At 38.0% G+C, this 18,754-nt stretch overlaps 1 protein-coding gene across 5 annotated transcripts in view; it reads right to left on the reverse strand.

The window, feature by feature from the left end:
• The window catches only part of LOC5564316, a 90,531-nt gene that overhangs the window by 31,807 nt on the left and 39,970 nt on the right, over positions 1-18,754 (reverse strand). For all 5 annotated transcript variants that reach the window (XM_021851187.1, XM_021851183.1, XM_021851188.1 and 2 more), the window contains one exon: positions 4,344-4,717. In XM_021851187.1, coding sequence (XP_021706879.1) covers positions 4,344-4,572 — 229 coding nt within the window. In that variant the 5' untranslated portion in view covers positions 4,573-4,717. The remainder of the gene's footprint in view (positions 1-4,343; positions 4,718-18,754) is intronic.

Consider the following 18,754-nt stretch of genomic DNA (forward strand, 5'->3'; position numbering starts at 1 on the left):
TCAGGATAAATTGTTATTCATCATCATAAACTTGGTTTCCATGTAGCATGCTTCACCAGCTGTTCGGCAGGCAACAGTGGTACTCCTGGCGGGAAGAATAGATCAAAGTAATCCAGGCTACTATGTTCTACAGCAAAAAAGCAGTGTTGCTTTGAAAGCTGAGACGAGACTCGCGAAGGCGGTCTTCTTTTTCTATGATTGCTGAGTTTTTTTCTTATTCCACTTTGTGTTTATACTAATTATGCGCATGCTGTTCAAAACCTCACATGAACCTCTCAGCAAAAAATAATTGAGTTTGCATCACATCGAATCATAAATACCTGTTTGAGTGAAATTTCACGCCAGCAAACGTAGCAGACATTAGAAATAATTAATCTTCTGCTTAGATTTATCTGCAGCTTTGGAAAAAACTGTTCCGCCGACTGAGGTTTTTAAAAACAGTTTACTTTGAACACAATACTTTTCACTTTTTCAGCCATAAAAACGGTGGGCTGCATTTGACGTATCGTGAGAGGGGAAATTGGGCTGCATATGACGTTGATATTTTTCCTCTTCGCGAGTCTCTCTCAGTTTGAAAGTAGTTGAATGATCATCTCAGCATGATATAGACTTTGTTATCAATAATAACAAATTATCCTTACGTCCCATAAAAATGTGATCTTCGGCAAAGTTGTAGCTGGGAAGTTTTCACATGAGGTGAGTGTATTCACTTTTCCATAAAATGTTATGACGAAGAGATAGCGGGCTGAACCCAAAAGATTGGCGTTTTCCATAGTAATCTCCATATATACTTCAAATGGCGTGTGCACAGTCAAATATCTTCCGAATCACTTCAAATTTTGGGAGGATCATTTTTATCATAATTGACATCGTTTAAGCATAGGGGAGCAAAAACTTCAAAATTTGCATCAGTCTAGTATAAGTATTTGAAGCTAATTACTGCAAGTTGTTTTTAAAAAAATCCTAGCTCTCTAACTCCATTTTCACGGATGTTCCGGAACTCCAGGTGACCTTGACTGCAATTGGTTGCCCCACGATAACACAACATTAGCCGAGGATACATAAATTTTCGTTTTCTGTTAAATTAGAGGGGTTTAAACATCATTTACTGTGGTTAAACTGTTCAGAAAATGAAGTTGATCGATTTCTTACCCGACCTGACCCAGGAGGACACAGGAATAACTCCGGCCATAGGAAATAAATTGGTCCACTTGTGTCAGCATATGAAACTAGAAGTCTTTGGAGCTTGAGCTTGAGCTTGAGCTTGAGCTGAGCTTGAGCTTGAGCTTGATTGGCCGCCCGTGGTTGCTACTCCAGTATAGCCAGATCAGCTGCACTTACACAAGGAACCAACCAGATGACTGCTTGGGATTAGCAGACACCCTCAGTGTATAAGTGCTGGTGATCTTCTATTTTTAGGCGATAATGGCGCCTGCCACGTCAGAATGCAGACCACTGAGGGGAAGGGGAAGGAGTTAATAATGCATTCAACTGGCTCCCACGGTAGACCGTATATACCACTGCATCTACGCCAGTTTATGCGGGAAGAGTGGAGGGGTGGGGTATTTTTTTATAGCAGAGTGGCTTGCTGGTTTGGGTAGCAGACTGCCTATGTATCAGGCGTAAGGAAAGAATGGAAGCGTAGGGAAACGGTTCATTTCTGTCCGTCTCGGGTTCTAGCAAATGCTATGAACTGTGATAGATCAACTGTGATATATTAAGAGTGGTAGATAGAAGCAAGTGTAAGATACAACTACAAAGTACGATTAAAGGGACGGGCCTGGGATTGAACCCATGACCTTCTGCTTATGAAGCAGAAGCGGTAGCCATTAGACCACCAGCCCGTCCTAACATTAAAGTTACGCTTTCAAGAAAAAATGTGTTATCAGAAGCATGAAACGAACTCACCAGTTGGTAATCCACTTTCGTCTGAACACAAAACTGACACTGACAGCAAAACTTCTTGGCGTCCCGAAAACAAACCGTCTTGCTTGGGCCTTCCCAAATACCCACCCAGCAAGACGCTCCAAATCAGGGAAAAAAAAATCTCCGGCGACGAAAGCACGCGCGAAACCGTGAGCAAAATCTATCGGACGACGCAAAACCGAACCGTCCTGCTTGGGCCTCATGAAGCACTACCTATGAAACTAGAAGTCTTTGGATAACATTTAATGAAAGCCGCATATTAATCAGTTGTATTGAACGTTTACAATAATAATTTGAAAAAAAAATTGTAGCCCGATCGGAGACGGGTTAAAGGAAATTCTAAGGGGAGACTGTTGGTAATATTCATGACTGTTTTGTTTGAGAAACTCATAAAAACTTTCGAAAAAATCGTAAAATTTTAGTGGCATTTCCAAGAGTCCCAAGAAAAATTTACTTGTAAAGCTCGAGAAGGAGTACCAGAAAGGAATAATGAAAATAAAACAGAGACATGAAAATATTAGTAAAAACTACGAAAGGAATTCATGGAATGACTTTTTTGGGGAATCCATTAAGCAATACTTGCAGGTATCTTTGGTGTCGTTCTTATGGAGTTCATACCCAGTACTAGCGTAACTTTTTGAAAGTATACTGGAGAAATCCTTTAAGTAGTTTATGGAGGGAGTGAATGCTTAGTGAACAATCTATTTTATAGATAATTTCAAATACTGAGCTAATTGAAATCCATAATTAGTCGTCCGCAGCTCTTATAACACAATAGCGCTTCATATTACCACCAGGATACCCGTTTATTAAATTTTCCATCTAATCGATAAGTACTTCCATCCCGTATCTCATCAACGAATGGAGGAGACATCCACTTCTAGGTCGTTGAAGCCAAACTGCTTGGCAATTGCCTCTTAGCAGTAAATGGCAACATCCACTGACTCTCGAGAGCGCGGCACCGTCGCATCCAACCACTCGCCAACAACAGCGTAAAGCTCACAAATTAGTCTGCCGATTTCAATTCCACAAGGATTTTGGCGCAAAATGTGAAATATGATCCAGTTGCAAAAGGTGTTAGACTGAGAGGTCGAACACCGTTGGATCGAATGATGAATATGAAACCGAAAATATTTGATGAGCGATTGTTTCAGAATTTTGAGTAGGGTTTAGATCTACTTCGTCACAAGCCATATCAAACTTAAAATGTTCTACTACGGTGGATATTCGAACTTACCTACAATATACAGTATTGGACAAAACATTTGCAACTTTTTCGATTTTCCATACAAAATGACCAACTTTGGTAAGCTAGATCTCAGTTATTTATGGACCGATTCGAATGAAATTTTCACAGAATATCAGACATAACTTGAATTTTAACATATATTTTTGAATGATTTTTCCAATCACGAGTTCAAATGTGATAACAATTTGACTAAAGTGCAGTTTTCGACGAAAAAATCACAACTATTTATCTCAGAATCTGATAACCCTACACAAAAACTGTCTTCAACAAACTTGTTAATCTCGTCAAAATCTAAAACTTTGCTGAAAATACCCTGAAGCTATTCCTTCAATATGTTCAGTTATGCAAATTATAAAAAATTCACTTTAGTCAAACCGTTACTGCTTTTGAACTCGTGATTGGAAAAATCATTCAAAAATATATGTTAAAATTCAAGTTATGTCCAATGTTCTGTGAACATTTCATTCGAATCGGTCCATAAATAACTGAGATCTAGCTTACCAAAGTTGGTCATTTTGTATGGAAAATCGAAAAAGTTGCAAATGTTTTGTCCAATACAGTAGATTCATTTTCCAAGTGTAATTTCGTGAAAATTGTCCCTTCAAAATTAGGTTAACGCACGAACCCGTTGAATTGAGTGGGTTGAACCCACTTTTGAGTACTTAATTTTCTCCGTGTAGAAGTTGAAATGCATCAAAACTCTTCTTAATACGCGAAACTTACATTCAAGTACACTATAGAGTACCCGTTAAGTACGTATGAATCCTATTTGAATTTGGAATTAACCTCGAAAGCTTTCTGTTTGCTCAAGAACACCATTGTTTAATATGTACTGATGACAAGCGATAAAAGATGTTCATGTAGGATACAAGCTCTGACAAGTCATTCGACCAAATGCGTTTCGATTCTACTTCCGAGAACAGTTTGACACCACCCCCATCGTCATCTTGAAAATTGAGCTTTATTGTGTGTCTCAAATTTCCATAACCAGCTTGTTCTCCGCCTCTCGAACGGAGTCCCCGCTGTTTGCTACGGAGAGCAAAGGTCCCACAGCTCGCGGCTCTTACACCTTCCGTGGCCCAATAAAACAATATGAATCCTTTAGCTTCTTCCAACGCCATCCACCACCCACCACCCACTCCCAGAGACAAAAGCATTCTCAAATTACCTGATATTGTAAGTAATCCCAATAGCATTCCAATGAAGCTCCTCATCGTTGTTGTTCGTCTGCATCGTTGGCTTCCGAGTGTAGTACTACTGTTGCTTGTACTGCTGCTCCTACTTCTAGCACAGCCACAGCGACTGGTTCTTCCATCGCCCTCCCCTCCCAGGTATTGCTGCTCAGCTTTGTTCAGCATTAAATTAAATTTTGCATCCGCCTCTGGTGCCACCTTCATAACCCACTCTCCGGAGGCTCTTCACGGTTCTTCATACAACACGACACTGTCACGTCCTGGAATGGATGCTTCTTCGAACGCTCGGTTCAAACTCACTTTCTTCGTCAGGTTTATCTATATATCGGCGTCTCTACGGTAGCGAAGCCTGTGAAATGCACGAACAACGATTTATCTTGTGTCGACGAGGTAAGCACACCGTTTGGGATGAGAAATGCTGTTCGCGGTTGGAAGCTATGGGTTGCTCGGTTGGGGGAGTTTCTTAGCCTATGGTAGGTATCACACACACGTTTTGATTGACGTTTATGATTCATTCAGAAACGAATTTGCGAAGGAACACTTATTTTTTTCGGGAGAGGTATTACCCCCAATAAAACAAAAGCATGCCTAACGAGTCTGAGATTGCCCAAACATTATGTTTTCTTTTGCTGGAAATTGTCCTTGTTTTCTGGCCACGCCTGTCTATTAATTTGCGTCATAAACGTAAGAGTTCTTAAGGCGAAGTAGGCCGTCATTTAAATTTGTACTGGACATCGTTAATTGCGGTTAATTCGTCCAGCGATTTCGAATTGAATAAAATCACTTGGCTCTACAGTGACATAGCTGAAAAAGTATCAGCATGCTTTCTGCATGTCATTGCATGGAGTAATACTCTTCTGAATCAATATTACTTACTAGTGGTCCCGGCAAACTTCGTCTTGCCATCAAGTAGGCTGTTGGAAAACGTCAAGAAATTCCCCATACAAAATGACACCTCAGTCTTGTCCCATTATCCCGATTATTCCAGAGCCTTTCCCGAACTTTTTCTCCGCACGCACACGTCGCATGCCTTGTGGAGTGCAACATCGAAAAACTTGCGTTAATCCGTTGAACCGTTCTCAAGCCATTTCGTGACATGCACACCACTCCATTTTTATTTATATAGAAGATAGATAGATAGATGATGACTGAGTTTTATCACTTTTAAATTGCAAGCTGCAAAATCAACATGGCTGTCAAAACGAATAACGGGCTACTTAGCCTTAAGTTAGATTTCTATCATTAACTCTCAAACCCCCAACGTCTGACTTTTCATTAAAAATGAACTTTAAAAAATCATACCTTGGCCAATTATTAATCAATTTTGGATCTTTTGATCTCAAACAAACCGCATACTCCTCAAGATTTATTGTGTTCCGGAAGAAATGGGATTGGCCACTTGGTTTCGGAGTTATTCCGGGTTCAAATGGGGTATATTCGTTCCGGAAGTGATAGTTCCCTTAGATTTTTCAAGATTAGCGGTAATAAAATTATTCATTGTGTACTTTCTATAAGTAAAAAGCTGCCAGAAGGTCGAATGACATTGGTTCTCATTGATTCTGGCCATTTCGGATACCCGGTCACCTGGCACCGGTTCCTGAATGTACCCAGAGAGGACATTTTCTGAAACTCAAAGAATACTACCGTGCGACGGCTCAAAATTCCTGATTTTTTATCCAGAACATCATAGATATAATGCCAAAGACCAATATGAGGTTCCGGCCACATCCGGATACCCCGGAATCGGTTCCGGGAGGGCCTCAGTAGGACACTTTCGTAATCCAATTCATTCGTATCGTGCGACGGCTCAAAATTCCTGATTTTTTTATCCGGAACATCATAGATATAGTACTAAAGACCAATATGAGGTTCTGGCCACAGCTGGATACCCCGGAATTGGTTCCGACAGGACCTCAGTGGCCCACTTTTGTAAATCTTCTCCTTCATATCGTGCGACGGCTCAAAATTCATGATTTTTATGCTGCACATCATAGCTATTATGCCATGGATCAATATAACATTCTGGTAACATGCGATTACTCCAGAATTGTTCTGATAAGACTCATATGCACTCTGTGTAATCTTCGATGAATCCGTTGAGATAGCTTTGGATCCATATCGATAAGTCCATGAGACATTTCTGGCTAACCGTTTTTGTCAACATAAAAAAAAACACGATTCAAAACCGTGTTGATATTTTATTTCTTTTAGCGCGGATTTAAATGTTGTTTTAGCGATTCGATTATCGAGTCCGAACTGTATTTGAATCTACAGACATATTAAGATTAGTTTGTTTTTCATTACACAATGCAACTAAATTATCTTTTGGTACTACAGATCGGACTCGAGTATCGATTGTTTTTCACTTAGGATAATCGAATCACTAAAAAAAAGTTGAAATCTGCGAATGAAGAACTCAAATATTTTTCATTCGTTATTATATTTATATGTTGCAGTGGCGTAGCAAGATATTATTTCTAGGAACATTTGGGGGTCTTGAGAAGAAAAAACACAAAAAAAAAACTTTTTCAAACTCCCTTTTCTTACTTACGTCCAAAACTGCTAAACCATTCATATTGTAAAGTGCAATACTAAATTATCTCAAATTTATGCACAAATACTGAAAAACAAGAATATCAAATATCGTACTCCGGATAATCGAGTCTAAAATTCCGGATAATCGAATCCCAGATAATCAAAACCTACTTGTACTGAAATTTATATACAAAAAAAAATACATCATGGGTTAGTCCCCGATCTTGGTTATCTTAATGTTTCTTTGTGTCTTTTTTTTTCAAAATAGTTAAATTAAATCCGTGATTATAAATACAAAAGTATGATTAAAAACAACTGTTTGATTTTGACACGGTTCGATATTGGCATGGTTTTTTTCTGGAATTCTGCCAAAATCAAACGGCACTATACCTTATCGAAATTTATAGAGTCCCTTTCATAAATGTTGTTAAAAAAATTAAATATTTAGAGAAAATTCTAAGACATATTCGCTACAAATTCTTTTGACTATTTCATCCTATATATCCTTTATGACAACATGTCGTGTTTTGGAATTCGTTCGCAATGCTAAATACATTCTTATACAATTTATTGTTAACCTTGATGCGATTGACTAGAGAAAAGTATAATATTATTTTTAGAATATCAGTTAACATTGTGGCAGAAGTGCTCCAAATTTAAATAATAAAGAAATTTGAAAATGTCTTTGAAAGTCATATGATGAAATTCTATATCATTTGTTAAGCTTTGATGCTGGTTCATAAACTACATCATTTTATTAGTTTGTATTCGTCCTTAAAATGAAGCCATTTTTTTACAACTTGTATCTCTTATTATAGTTGCTAACAACAGTATTGAAATAAGTTGCCAAGCTCTTCCGTGAGCTCCTCCCAACCAAATTCACCTAGCATCAATTTCTCCAGACTACCAAGTTCCTTCCAACACTGTTGACCAGTTCCTTAGATGAGTCAGCATTTGCATCACGCTGAAATTGTTCAACGCGTATTGACCTTCAAATCTATATTAGATTTTCGTCCATGCTAACTCTTCTTCCAGACTACAGCTCAGCCTCCAGGCTATATCTCCACGAAGAGGTTCTGCTTCCGCGTCCAGGCTCTGTGTCCTAGTCCAGGTTCTGTTTCCTTCGAACCAGCCTCAGCATTTCGCTAAGATTTCAAGTATCTAGTCAGAACCTTTATATTAGGCTTCGTGGCCTTGCGGTTAGCGGCGTCAGTCATCTAGGCGTATTGTGCCAAGGGGTGTGGATTCGATTCCCGCTCCAGTCGGTGAAAACTTTTCGTCAAACGAAAAATTCATCGCTGGGCTAGTGGGTGTTTCGTGTTGTCCGTTGCCTAATGTTAGTGATCGTTCAGTCTGTGCAGTCTAAGTGCTGAAGACGGTGTAAATTGTCTTTTTGATTTATGGAGTGATGCTGTTGGATAAACAATTCGGAGTATCCGGATGTAACCAGAACCTCATAATGGTCCACGGCAATATAGCTATGATGTTCATGATGACAATTCATAAATGTTGAGCCTTCGCACGATATGAGTGAGTAGGATTACGAAAGTGTCTTACTGAGGCCCTCCCGGAACCGATTCCGGGGTATCCGGATGTGGTCAGAACCTCATATTGGTCTTTGGCATTATATCTATGATGTTCCGGATAAAAAATCATGAATGTTGAGCCGTCGCACGATATGAGTGAGTAAGATTACAAAAGTGTTCCACTGAGGCCTTGCCAGAACCGAGTCCGGGGTATCCGGATGTGGCCAGAACCTCATATTGGTCTTTGGCACTATATCTATGATGTTCCGGATAAAAAATCAGGAATTTTGAGCCGTCGCACGGTAGTATTCTTTGAGTTTCAGAAAATGTCCTCTTTGGGTACATTCAGGAACCGGTGCCAGGTGACTGGGTATCCGAAATGGCCAGAATCAATGAGAACCAATGTCATTCGACCTTCTGGCAGCTTTTTACTTATAGAAGGTGCACAATGATTAATTTTATTACCGCTAATCTTGAAAAATCTAAGGGAACTAGCACTTCCGGAACGAATATACCCCATTTGAATCCGGAATAACTCCGAAACCAAGTGGCCAATCCCATTTCTTCCGGAACACAATAATTCTTGAGGAGTATGCGGTTCGTTTGAGACCAAAAGATCCAAAATTGATTAATAATTGGCCAAGTTATGATTTTTTAAAGTTCATTTTTAACCTGTATAGGCCTGAGTGAAAGCAAAAATACTCAAACCCTCACCGCTCAGCGAGTTCTTAACGGATTCAAATGATTTTTTGTCAGTTCACTGGCCCACATATCAAGTTTCTGGAAGTAGCCAGAGGAACTCGGAAATATTCCTGTGGCCGGAGTTATTCCGGTGGGTCACTGGGTCAAGTCGGGTGAAAAAGGGCTTTTTTTTGGGACATGCCAAGTTACCTTTATTTATTTGCAATGAAAATCATTTTAATTTGCATATATCATTAAGATCTGATATTCAACATTATAAATGAAGAGTTTTGCACCGTTTGATATATACCTGATGTAGCCATTCGGACGTAATGCCCGGAAGAACCGGCTGTAGATTTGTTGGATACTAAACCGTTTCAACTCTCGAAAAGTAGAAATCTTACATAACTGTGCACTAAAATGCGTTCCCATAAGCTTGGTAAAGATGTTCAGATACAAATTGGCCACTTTATCATAAGTTTAAGGCGTCCCAGGATCCGAAAATAGTCATTTGTAGGATTAATCTAATGCAAAACTCATAGTTATCCAAATCGATCGTTTCTCAAAAGGTTTAGACTGATGTAATTTTCTTAAAATTCCGTCATTTATTGGCCACATTATAGCCGATTCCGGAAATTATCTGTGACTTGAAATTTGCCTACCTTCAAAAAAAAAAATTCATATTTTTTTTATAATAGAAAATGATCGGTGTTAAAACGGATGGAAGTTTTGCTAAAATTATTGGCAACTAAAATCTTAGATAATATTTTGTATGAATTCCGAAGATTCATGATACTATATAGGGTAAATCGCCAAATGTTGAACGGATAGATAGACGTTTTTATGTTGTTTGATTTTAATGGAAATTCTGATAGAAAGGTTGCTAAAAATAGCATTCAACACCGTAGGCGATTGTTTAACATTATTCCTGTAACATTTTTGGCACTGTAATGTCCATTTTGAAATAAAAAAATTTGTATTCAAAAAGATAGTTCTATACCCAATTGTTGAACACATACTTAACACATCTTATCCTAAGGTTGAACGATTGTCGCTAAATGTTGACCGCTTTACTCCCGCATTCATTCAACTTGAAAGTTCGCACTCCTCGTCGGTTGTGAGGACAGGGTAAGATCCGCAAAGCACTTTCCCTGACCGCTCTGGGCTGAGACGGAAGTGAATCGTCCCCTTTGGCACTCCATAGACTTTAGCGGCTTCTCCTAATGTACATTACCTTCGACATTACAGCATCAATCCGGATAAATCGGGAGCCGATGCGTAATTTCAATCATGATGTAAACAACCAAACGGTGATGGCATTGTATGGAAATAGTGAAGATAGTGAAATTCGAAAAAAGATTCAGGATATAGCCAGGGATGCAATTAATTATACTTTACTGAATTGCGTTTTTCATCATTGCAACAGACACCATTATAGGATTTTTTAATAATAATTATTCAACAGCTATTTAAAGCAATAAACAATACTATATTGTGTAATGCAATATTCCATTTCAAAATAGGTGTTTGCTACGAAAATAAAAAAAATCTGGCAATACTGTTGATGAAACCAAGACTGTCATGTTATGCTAGTGTTCAACAAATGGAAAATGTACGCGAAACGCGAGTGCAATTGAAAATGTTTTTATGTAATTAGTAGGTACGAGTAAATTGTACGGATGTTTAAAAAATAACTAAAGTAGACTATTACTGAAATCGTGTATAGGTGCTTAACCCAATATACGTAGTATGTTTTACTACACAGTTTATTTCATAGCAGCCGCAGCTTAAGTGTTTTTTCTAAGAGAATTGAAATTTTCGTTTCACCTACTGATAAAAAATTTCAATAAATATTTCGTTTAAGAAATTAATGTGCTAATTAATTTTATTGTGTTCAATAGTACAGCTAACTTTCAAAATTATATGTATAATTTATTGAAACTTTTTTGAAGTAAACTTTTTTGAAGAGTCTATTCTCGATTATTTTGTAGTACCGTGGACGTTTAACGGGTAAATATTGCCGGTATTGTTTTAAGAACAATACTGAAGATGTATTGTGCATTACTTTGAAAATATGATGAGGAATTCCTTATAGAATTTCAGGACCAGGAACCATACGTTTAAAAATTTTTCAAACCTCCCACCATTTACCTTTTTTAAGATTCCATCAGAACCTTCTGTTTGCGCTCACACCACATCACTTATTGCTGCTATCTATTGTTCCATTCAGAACAGCAAACGGAATATTTCATCACCATCCAGCGTGATGCTTCTTCGCTTTGGCGCCAACAGGCAAGCGCGCCAAACTAGAGAAAGCAGAACGCGCGTAAATGAATATTGTTTCCAGATTCTGTGCGACTATAAAAGGCGCACCCGATTTGTACATATTTTATACAGTTTCATTCGTTCCCCACCGAGTAGGCACGCTGCCTCTCGGTGGCAATAATTAGTAAAATCCAATCGAGTTGCTCTTCGTCGTCGTCCCGTCATCCTCATCACACAACGTAGGGCTCCACCTTGGACGAAACATTGGTGCCGTGACCAGGATTTGCGGCCCATTCCTTCCCCGGTCAAACACCTTCTTTAGGAATTATCCTTGAAATCTATCTTTCTGCTTTTCTAGAATCCTGCAAGGAAGCCTCTAGAAATTCCACCTTCGTATCGCACAAGATTTCATACCAAGAATATGGATTCTGAAAATAATTGATAAAATTACTTCTAAAGAAGTGTTTCAAGGAGCTTGAGCTTCTGTGCGGCCCGTAGTTACTACTCCAGTATTGCCAGATCACCTGCACTCACACAATGAACCAACCAGATGACTGCTTGGGATTAGCAGACACCCTCAGTGTATAAGTGCTGGTGATCTTCTATTTTTAGGCAACAATGGTGCCTGCCATGTTAGAATGCTGACCAATGAGGGGAAGGGGAAGGAACTGGCTCCCACGGTAGACCGTATATACCAGTTCATGCGGAAAGGGAGAAGGGGTGGGGTAATTTTTGTGGCAGAGAGGCTTGCTAGTTTGGTTAGCAGACTACCAATGCACATTGGTCCCAAAGCTATGGCTTTGGAAGACAAAAATGATTGTGCCTAAACCGTCAATTTTAGATATATGGTGTCTTCGGCAAAGTTTCTCCATATTTTTCAGACATTTTTTTCAGAGATGTGAAATTAGGGTGGCCCACATGGTTTACGCGATCAGCACATAAACTTTTTTACTGACGCATTTAGGACTACACAATGTTCTACAATGTTTTAGAACAACCGATTTGGAGCAACTTTGCCGAAGAACTAAAATTTCTATCTCTTATGGTTCGCGAGTTATGATTTTATTTTAACAAAAAAGTTAAGGTGGTACTGAAAAATCAGTTTTTTCTTGATAACTTTTTATACGATAATTTCTTGCAAAAACTTTGTTCCGAGCACTTTTAGAACTTTTGATTGCGCAACTTTTTGCCGAAGAACCTTCTGTTCTATCTCTTATGGTTACAGAGTTATCAGAAATTTTCTTCGAAAAAATGGTTGTTTTCAAATGCCGATATCTCCGAAAGGCGCAAACGAATTTTCAATCTATATCTTTATCATAAGAAAGATTATTTCTTTCTCTGTTTATGGTGAAAAAACTGTGAGGACGTTTTTTGTTTGAATAGATTGACAAAATTTTGAAAATAATATGTTTTTAACCGAAAATTGTCTATAACTTGAAAAATATTCGAGATAGCTCTTTGGTGCCTTCAGCAAAAATGTGCAAAATTGAAAGTTCTGATAGTGCTTCATACAAAGTATTCATAAAAAATCATTGCTTTAAGATATATTCATCATAAACCGAATTTTGTATGGTAAAGAAAGCGAAAAAAGAGATATTTGCTGGAACAACCGGAATAACTGTATGTAAAGTCATTTAAAATTGAAAATAAATGTAATGAAATAAGATCGATCACAGTAGGCGAAATGTTTGGAGTTAGGGAAAGTTAGTTGCTGAAGCAGAGTTTTAACAGTGATTCATGGAACATTAATCTATAAACGATGTCTTGTTATTTCACGCGACATAATGTTTGTCCAGCTAACCTATGCCGTGGTTGGTTATAAATTGCTACCGCTTCGGCTTACTAAGCAGAAGGTCATGCGTTCAATACCGGTTCCGTTTATTACATTATCAACCCCAAACGATAACAAAACGTATACTTTGAAGAATTCCTTCAAATTACCAAAACCTTACTTCTCGTGATACCCTCCCATAGAAATATAGAAGTATCTGCAATTATTCTATCTGGGCATCCAACTTATCCCATTCAATTCAATCAAATCCAATAAATCTGCTACAACGAATTATTCAGGGCAGCATTCGCCTGTTGAAGAATGCATGAATCTTGAACAAGAGCCAGATATAAATCCCAAATATCTGTCTAAGGTAACGAACCAGAAGGTGGGCCTTGATCACTTGAAAACTGCTTCAGCAAATATTTTTCCTTTTTTCAACTCCTTAGATTCCGCTTACTATGATCGATATCAATACATGTCTAATTTTAAATGACATACATACAGTTATTACGATTGTTCTAGCAAATATCTCTTTTTTCGCCTTCGTTATCATATAAAATTCGGTTTATGGTGTATATATATGTAAGCGTTGATTTTTTTTATGAATACTTTGTATGAAGCACTATCAGAACTTTCAATTTTGCACATTTTTGCTGAAGGCACCAAAGAGCTATCACGAATATTTTTCAAGTTATAGACAATTTTCGGTTAAAAACATATTATTTTCAACATTTTGTCAATCTTTTCAAACAAAAAACGTCCTCACAGTTTTTTCATCATAAACAGAGAAAGAAATAATCTTTCTTATGTCGACAAAAGATTGAAAATTCGTTTGCGCCTTTCGGAGATATCGGCATTTGAAAACAACCATTTTTTCGAAGAAAATTTTTGATAACTCTGTAACCATAAGAGATAGAACAGTAGTTTCTTCGGCAAAAAGTTGCGCAATCAAAAGTTCTAAAAGTGCTCGGAACAAAGTTTTTGCGAGAAATAATGGTATAAGAAGTTATCAAGAAAAAACTGATTTTTCAGTACCACCCTAACTTTTTTGTTAAAAAACAAATCATAACTCGCGAACCATAAGAGATAGAAATTTGGGTTCTTCGGCAAAGTTGCTCCAAATTGGTTGTTCTAAAACATTGTAGAACATTGTTCAGTCCTAAATGCGTCAGAAAAAAAGTTTATGTGCTGATCTCGAAAACCATGTGGGCCACCCTAATTTCACATCTCTGAAAAAAATGTCTGAAAAATATGGTGAAACTTTGCCGAAGACACCATATATCTAAAATTGACGGTTTAGGCGCAACCATTTTTGTCTTCCTAGATATGGCTTTGGGACCAATGTGCAATGTATCAGGCGTAAGTCGAGGAGACTCACATTAAAATTTACTGCTCAATTTTGCTCATTGCTATTCGCAGGTCAGTGGAGAAGGCCTCCGTGCCTTTGAAGAGGAGACAGTGACCTATCCATGCTAATAATTAATTTCACCAAAAACAAAGTACATGGAACGTACTCTTCCTAAGTGATTGCAGGAGATTGAAGAAGGCAATGAAATCAGTAATTATGTCATAGTAAGCTTAAATGGCAAAATAGGATAATTCGATGTATGTCACTCATTAATCCTCGAGACGCCAAATAAATAAGATCCATTCGTCACAAGCTCTCAGTATTTTGTATCCTGAGATATGAGAACCACAACTAGCATGCTCACTAGCACCGTGCTTATTGAACACTAAGCTGATAAGCAGGCTTTGTCCAGTGAGGACGTAATGCCAAGAAGAAGAAGAAGAAGAAGTAAATTGGAATCGAATATATAATAAAAATTGAGATAGCCTCTACCCCGGTTAGAATGCAACTCAAAAAAAGAATACGATTGTCCTATTCGAGTGAATTTATACTCGTGAAAAAAGTGCCTGCATTGCTACTCCTGGATGTCAAATAAATATCAATTCCAGTGAAAATTTCGAACTTTATTGGCTCGCCACTTACATAGCGAGCAGCTTATCCGACTATTCCAATAACCTACTCACCAAGTGGCAATTTCCGCCATCTCGCCCACACTTACTACCAGCTCTGATAAGTCCTTTTACAAGAGTCAAATTCTTCTACGCCAGAGTCAAAGGATAGAACACACCACCGTCTAGGTAGACAGACTCTACTGCTGCTGAGAGACTGGGACTGTAGTAGGACATGCTGAAATTCCACGACCGGAATTTGTCCATCCCGGTCAGCCCGGCCAGATTGCAGGAGAACGTCGTCAATGCCAACCTCCAGCAGCATCCGTTGCACTATCTTCGAAGAGACGAGCGAAGCTCTTCATCTCAGCGGGCGAAAGCTGCAGCGGACGATATTAGCCAGGATAGGTACCGTAATCCAGGGTCAAATTGATCACTGGGAAAAATTTGCTCATGGCTTTTTCTTTCAAGTGAGCTGAATGTTTCGTTGACATCATAGACATTCAAAGTTTTCTAGTTTATACATAGATGGCCAATTGGGGCCTACCTTAGCCGACTGGTTTGAGTCCGCAGCTGAAAAGCAAAGCCATGTTGAAGGTGTCTGGGTTCGATTCCTGGTTGGTTCAAGATCTTTTCGTAACGGGAATTTCTTTGACTTCTCTGGGCATAGAGTATCGTACTTGCCACACGATATACGAATGCGAAAATGGCAGCTTTGGCAAAGAAAGCTCTCAATCAATAACTGTGGAATTGCTCAGAAGAACAATAAGCTGAGAAGCAGGCTCTGTCCCAATGAGGATGAAATACCAAGAAGAAGAAAAGGCTAATGATGATTTGAAACCATTTTATATATAATAAGATTAGTTTTGAATAGTAATCTTCTGGTGCTTACCCGAGCATAGTCCAACATCAAAAAGAAAGCAAGTTGAAAACATATCTTGTTTTCAGCATCAAGTTGATAGCATAATTTGATATCAATTTGTCATTGAAATATTTGATATCATATTTTGCTTACGTTCTGCTATCATTTAAAAATTTTGTTAATGTTTTCATTTTATATAATTAAAAATTTATTCCTGCTACATGCATAAACACTATGAGGATATAAAAATAAAACATTCATTTTGTCGCAGACTCGTTTCAATATCAATCGAAAATATGTATATCTCAATGAGTTCTCAATTCGCTCGTCATGATAGCAAAAACAGTTTTCAATTTGCTGTGACTGATAGCAAAAATAGTTTTCAATCTGATTTTATGGGAACATTTTTCTGCTCTCTGTTTTGATATTTTAGTCGTTAAAACGACCAAAATGACAACAAACTGAGTTATCCAAATTCACGACATCACAACATCAAAATTAGTTTTTAATGTGATCTCAAGCTTTGCTCGGGTAGCCTTCATGTAAACTTTGAGTGTTTGAAATATTGTTGATGCTCAAGTTTACTACTACTTAGATTCAGGTGTAATATGCTGATTTACAAAGTTTAATTTTGCAAAAATATTCAGAAACGAATAAGTTATCGCAATTTGAGTATTTTTTTCGTAACGAGGTGAAGCTGCTAGCGGAGTAACTTGACAATTATTAAGGACTAGTGGTCCCGGCAAACTTCGTCTTGCCATCAAGTAGGCTGTTGAAAAACGTCATGGAACGCTCCGTGCAAAATGGGAGTTCCGTTCACTCCTATTATTTCAACTTTCCCGTTGAATATCCCTTGCTTTTTATATACACAAACACGTCGGAACACTTCAGGAACATAACTATGGAAGAATCATTCTAATCCGTCGAGCCATTCTCAAGCCATTTCGTGACATACAAACACCACTCCATTTTTATTTATAAAGAAGAAGATAACAAAAAAAAATGTAAAATAACGATCAAATTTCCCTCAGTTTACGGTACTCAATGCATGCTGAGCGGACGCCGGAGCTAAGACTAGAGCCCGAACGCAGAAGGATAAAAGGAAAAGCGATATCCAGCACCGATCCACCTCCGCTGTGCAACGGATATACCCGAGCGTAGAAATAGCGGATATTATGATTACTTTTTATTGTTATAACATCCTTTCGCTGAGCAGAGCTGAGCCCCTCGCCGTCATCGTTCCTGGTCGAATACCTTAAGTGCTAGTGCTATATGGAGATCTATTCCGCCGACGTGCGGTAGGTAGAGAGAACCCGTGGGATGGCAGTTACTTATGTAGGGAAAGATTCCTTCCTGATCCATTCTACGGCTACGAACAAACCATGAATAGTTGTGGGGAGGTGGATGGAAAGAAAGAAGGTGGGAAGCAAGAATATGCGAAGTAGAGAATAGACGAATTTTCGCGACCGAATAGCTACACAAAAGATGGCACTCCATAGTTTACAATGGTTGCCTCTTGGAACTCGTTATATCGAGCCGTGTGTTTAAGAAGGTAAAGTTTCATTTATTCAATGGATTAATGCATAGGATAATACATTATCAAGTTGAATTTAGGTCATGCCATTGTTTCTAGTGATGGAAATCCTTTTGAAATTATTGCAGGAATTATTTAGAAAATATTCTAATGCTTTTTGCAGAAACCTGAAGTTGCCTCTAAGTTTTATTTCAATTATCCTTGAAAAGATTCTACGGGTAATTTCTTTGAACATTCCACGTACTTTTGCTCAAAATATTTGACAAGAGATTTATTCATGAATCTCAGGAAACACTTCCAATGAACAGGGAGCTCGTCCATTAACTCACTGGAAATTACTTAACATTTTAAAAAAGTTTTCAAGTATTTACTTCCAAATTGTATTCACTCGTTAGTTCTTTTAAAGATGCTCTCAGTTATTCTTCTAGTAATTGATAAATTTCCTTAAGCATTTGTCCTGGAACATCTTCATTTTTTTTCAACAACTCTTCAATGATATGTTCGAGCATGTTTTTCAAAATTGTGTTCAGAAAGTAATGCTGGAGTTCCACATAGCTTTTGAAAATCTACATGGTGACTGTTAGGTTTAATCAGCTCACTTTCTAAGTAATTAATTTTACAGTTTACATAAAGTTCGTTAGGTTGCTTAGAGAGTGATATTTATCTTCAGGTTAAAAAGGAGTTCAATTCATTTTTTTCAGAACTTTTTAGTGGTTGACAAATTTACGAGTTACTCTTTCGAGAATCAAGTTCCGTGGTGTTCTATTAATCAGCGAATAAGTTTCATTGAAACAAGATTTGAACCAAAAGAGATCTTTGGAGTTCACTGCTTAAGTAAAATCCGAATTATTGATTGCTTCGGGAATCATCGATGATAACTTCTTTTCACGATCAGCTTAGAATTGTTCAAATCAGTTCTTTCTATTGGCTAAAATGGTTTTCAGATCATGCACTATGCTTATGGAGCACTTGGTGCTCTACAAAGCTGAAGCGGTCGTTCTACGGATCTCAAATAGGGGACTGGGAGTAAAACGCGCCAGCTAAGGAAGTAAGCGATTTTAGCTGTGAAATTTAGGGGGAGATCCCCCAGTGCCGGACAGCACCCAATACCGGACAAAGTTGAAACATTGAGAAATCATGGTCCAATCAAGATGGTGTATTAGTAGAAAAGAAAGCTATTATGTAGACTAATGTTTGCGTAGAATAACACATCCTTGAAATATGCATCCCTTTTTAAAAAAGTAGAAAAGTTT

Source organism: Aedes aegypti, chromosome 3 (assembly GCF_002204515.2).
Source record: "Aedes aegypti strain LVP_AGWG chromosome 3, AaegL5.0 Primary Assembly, whole genome shotgun sequence".
NCBI classification, from domain to species: Eukaryota; Metazoa; Arthropoda; class Insecta; order Diptera; family Culicidae; genus Aedes; species Aedes aegypti.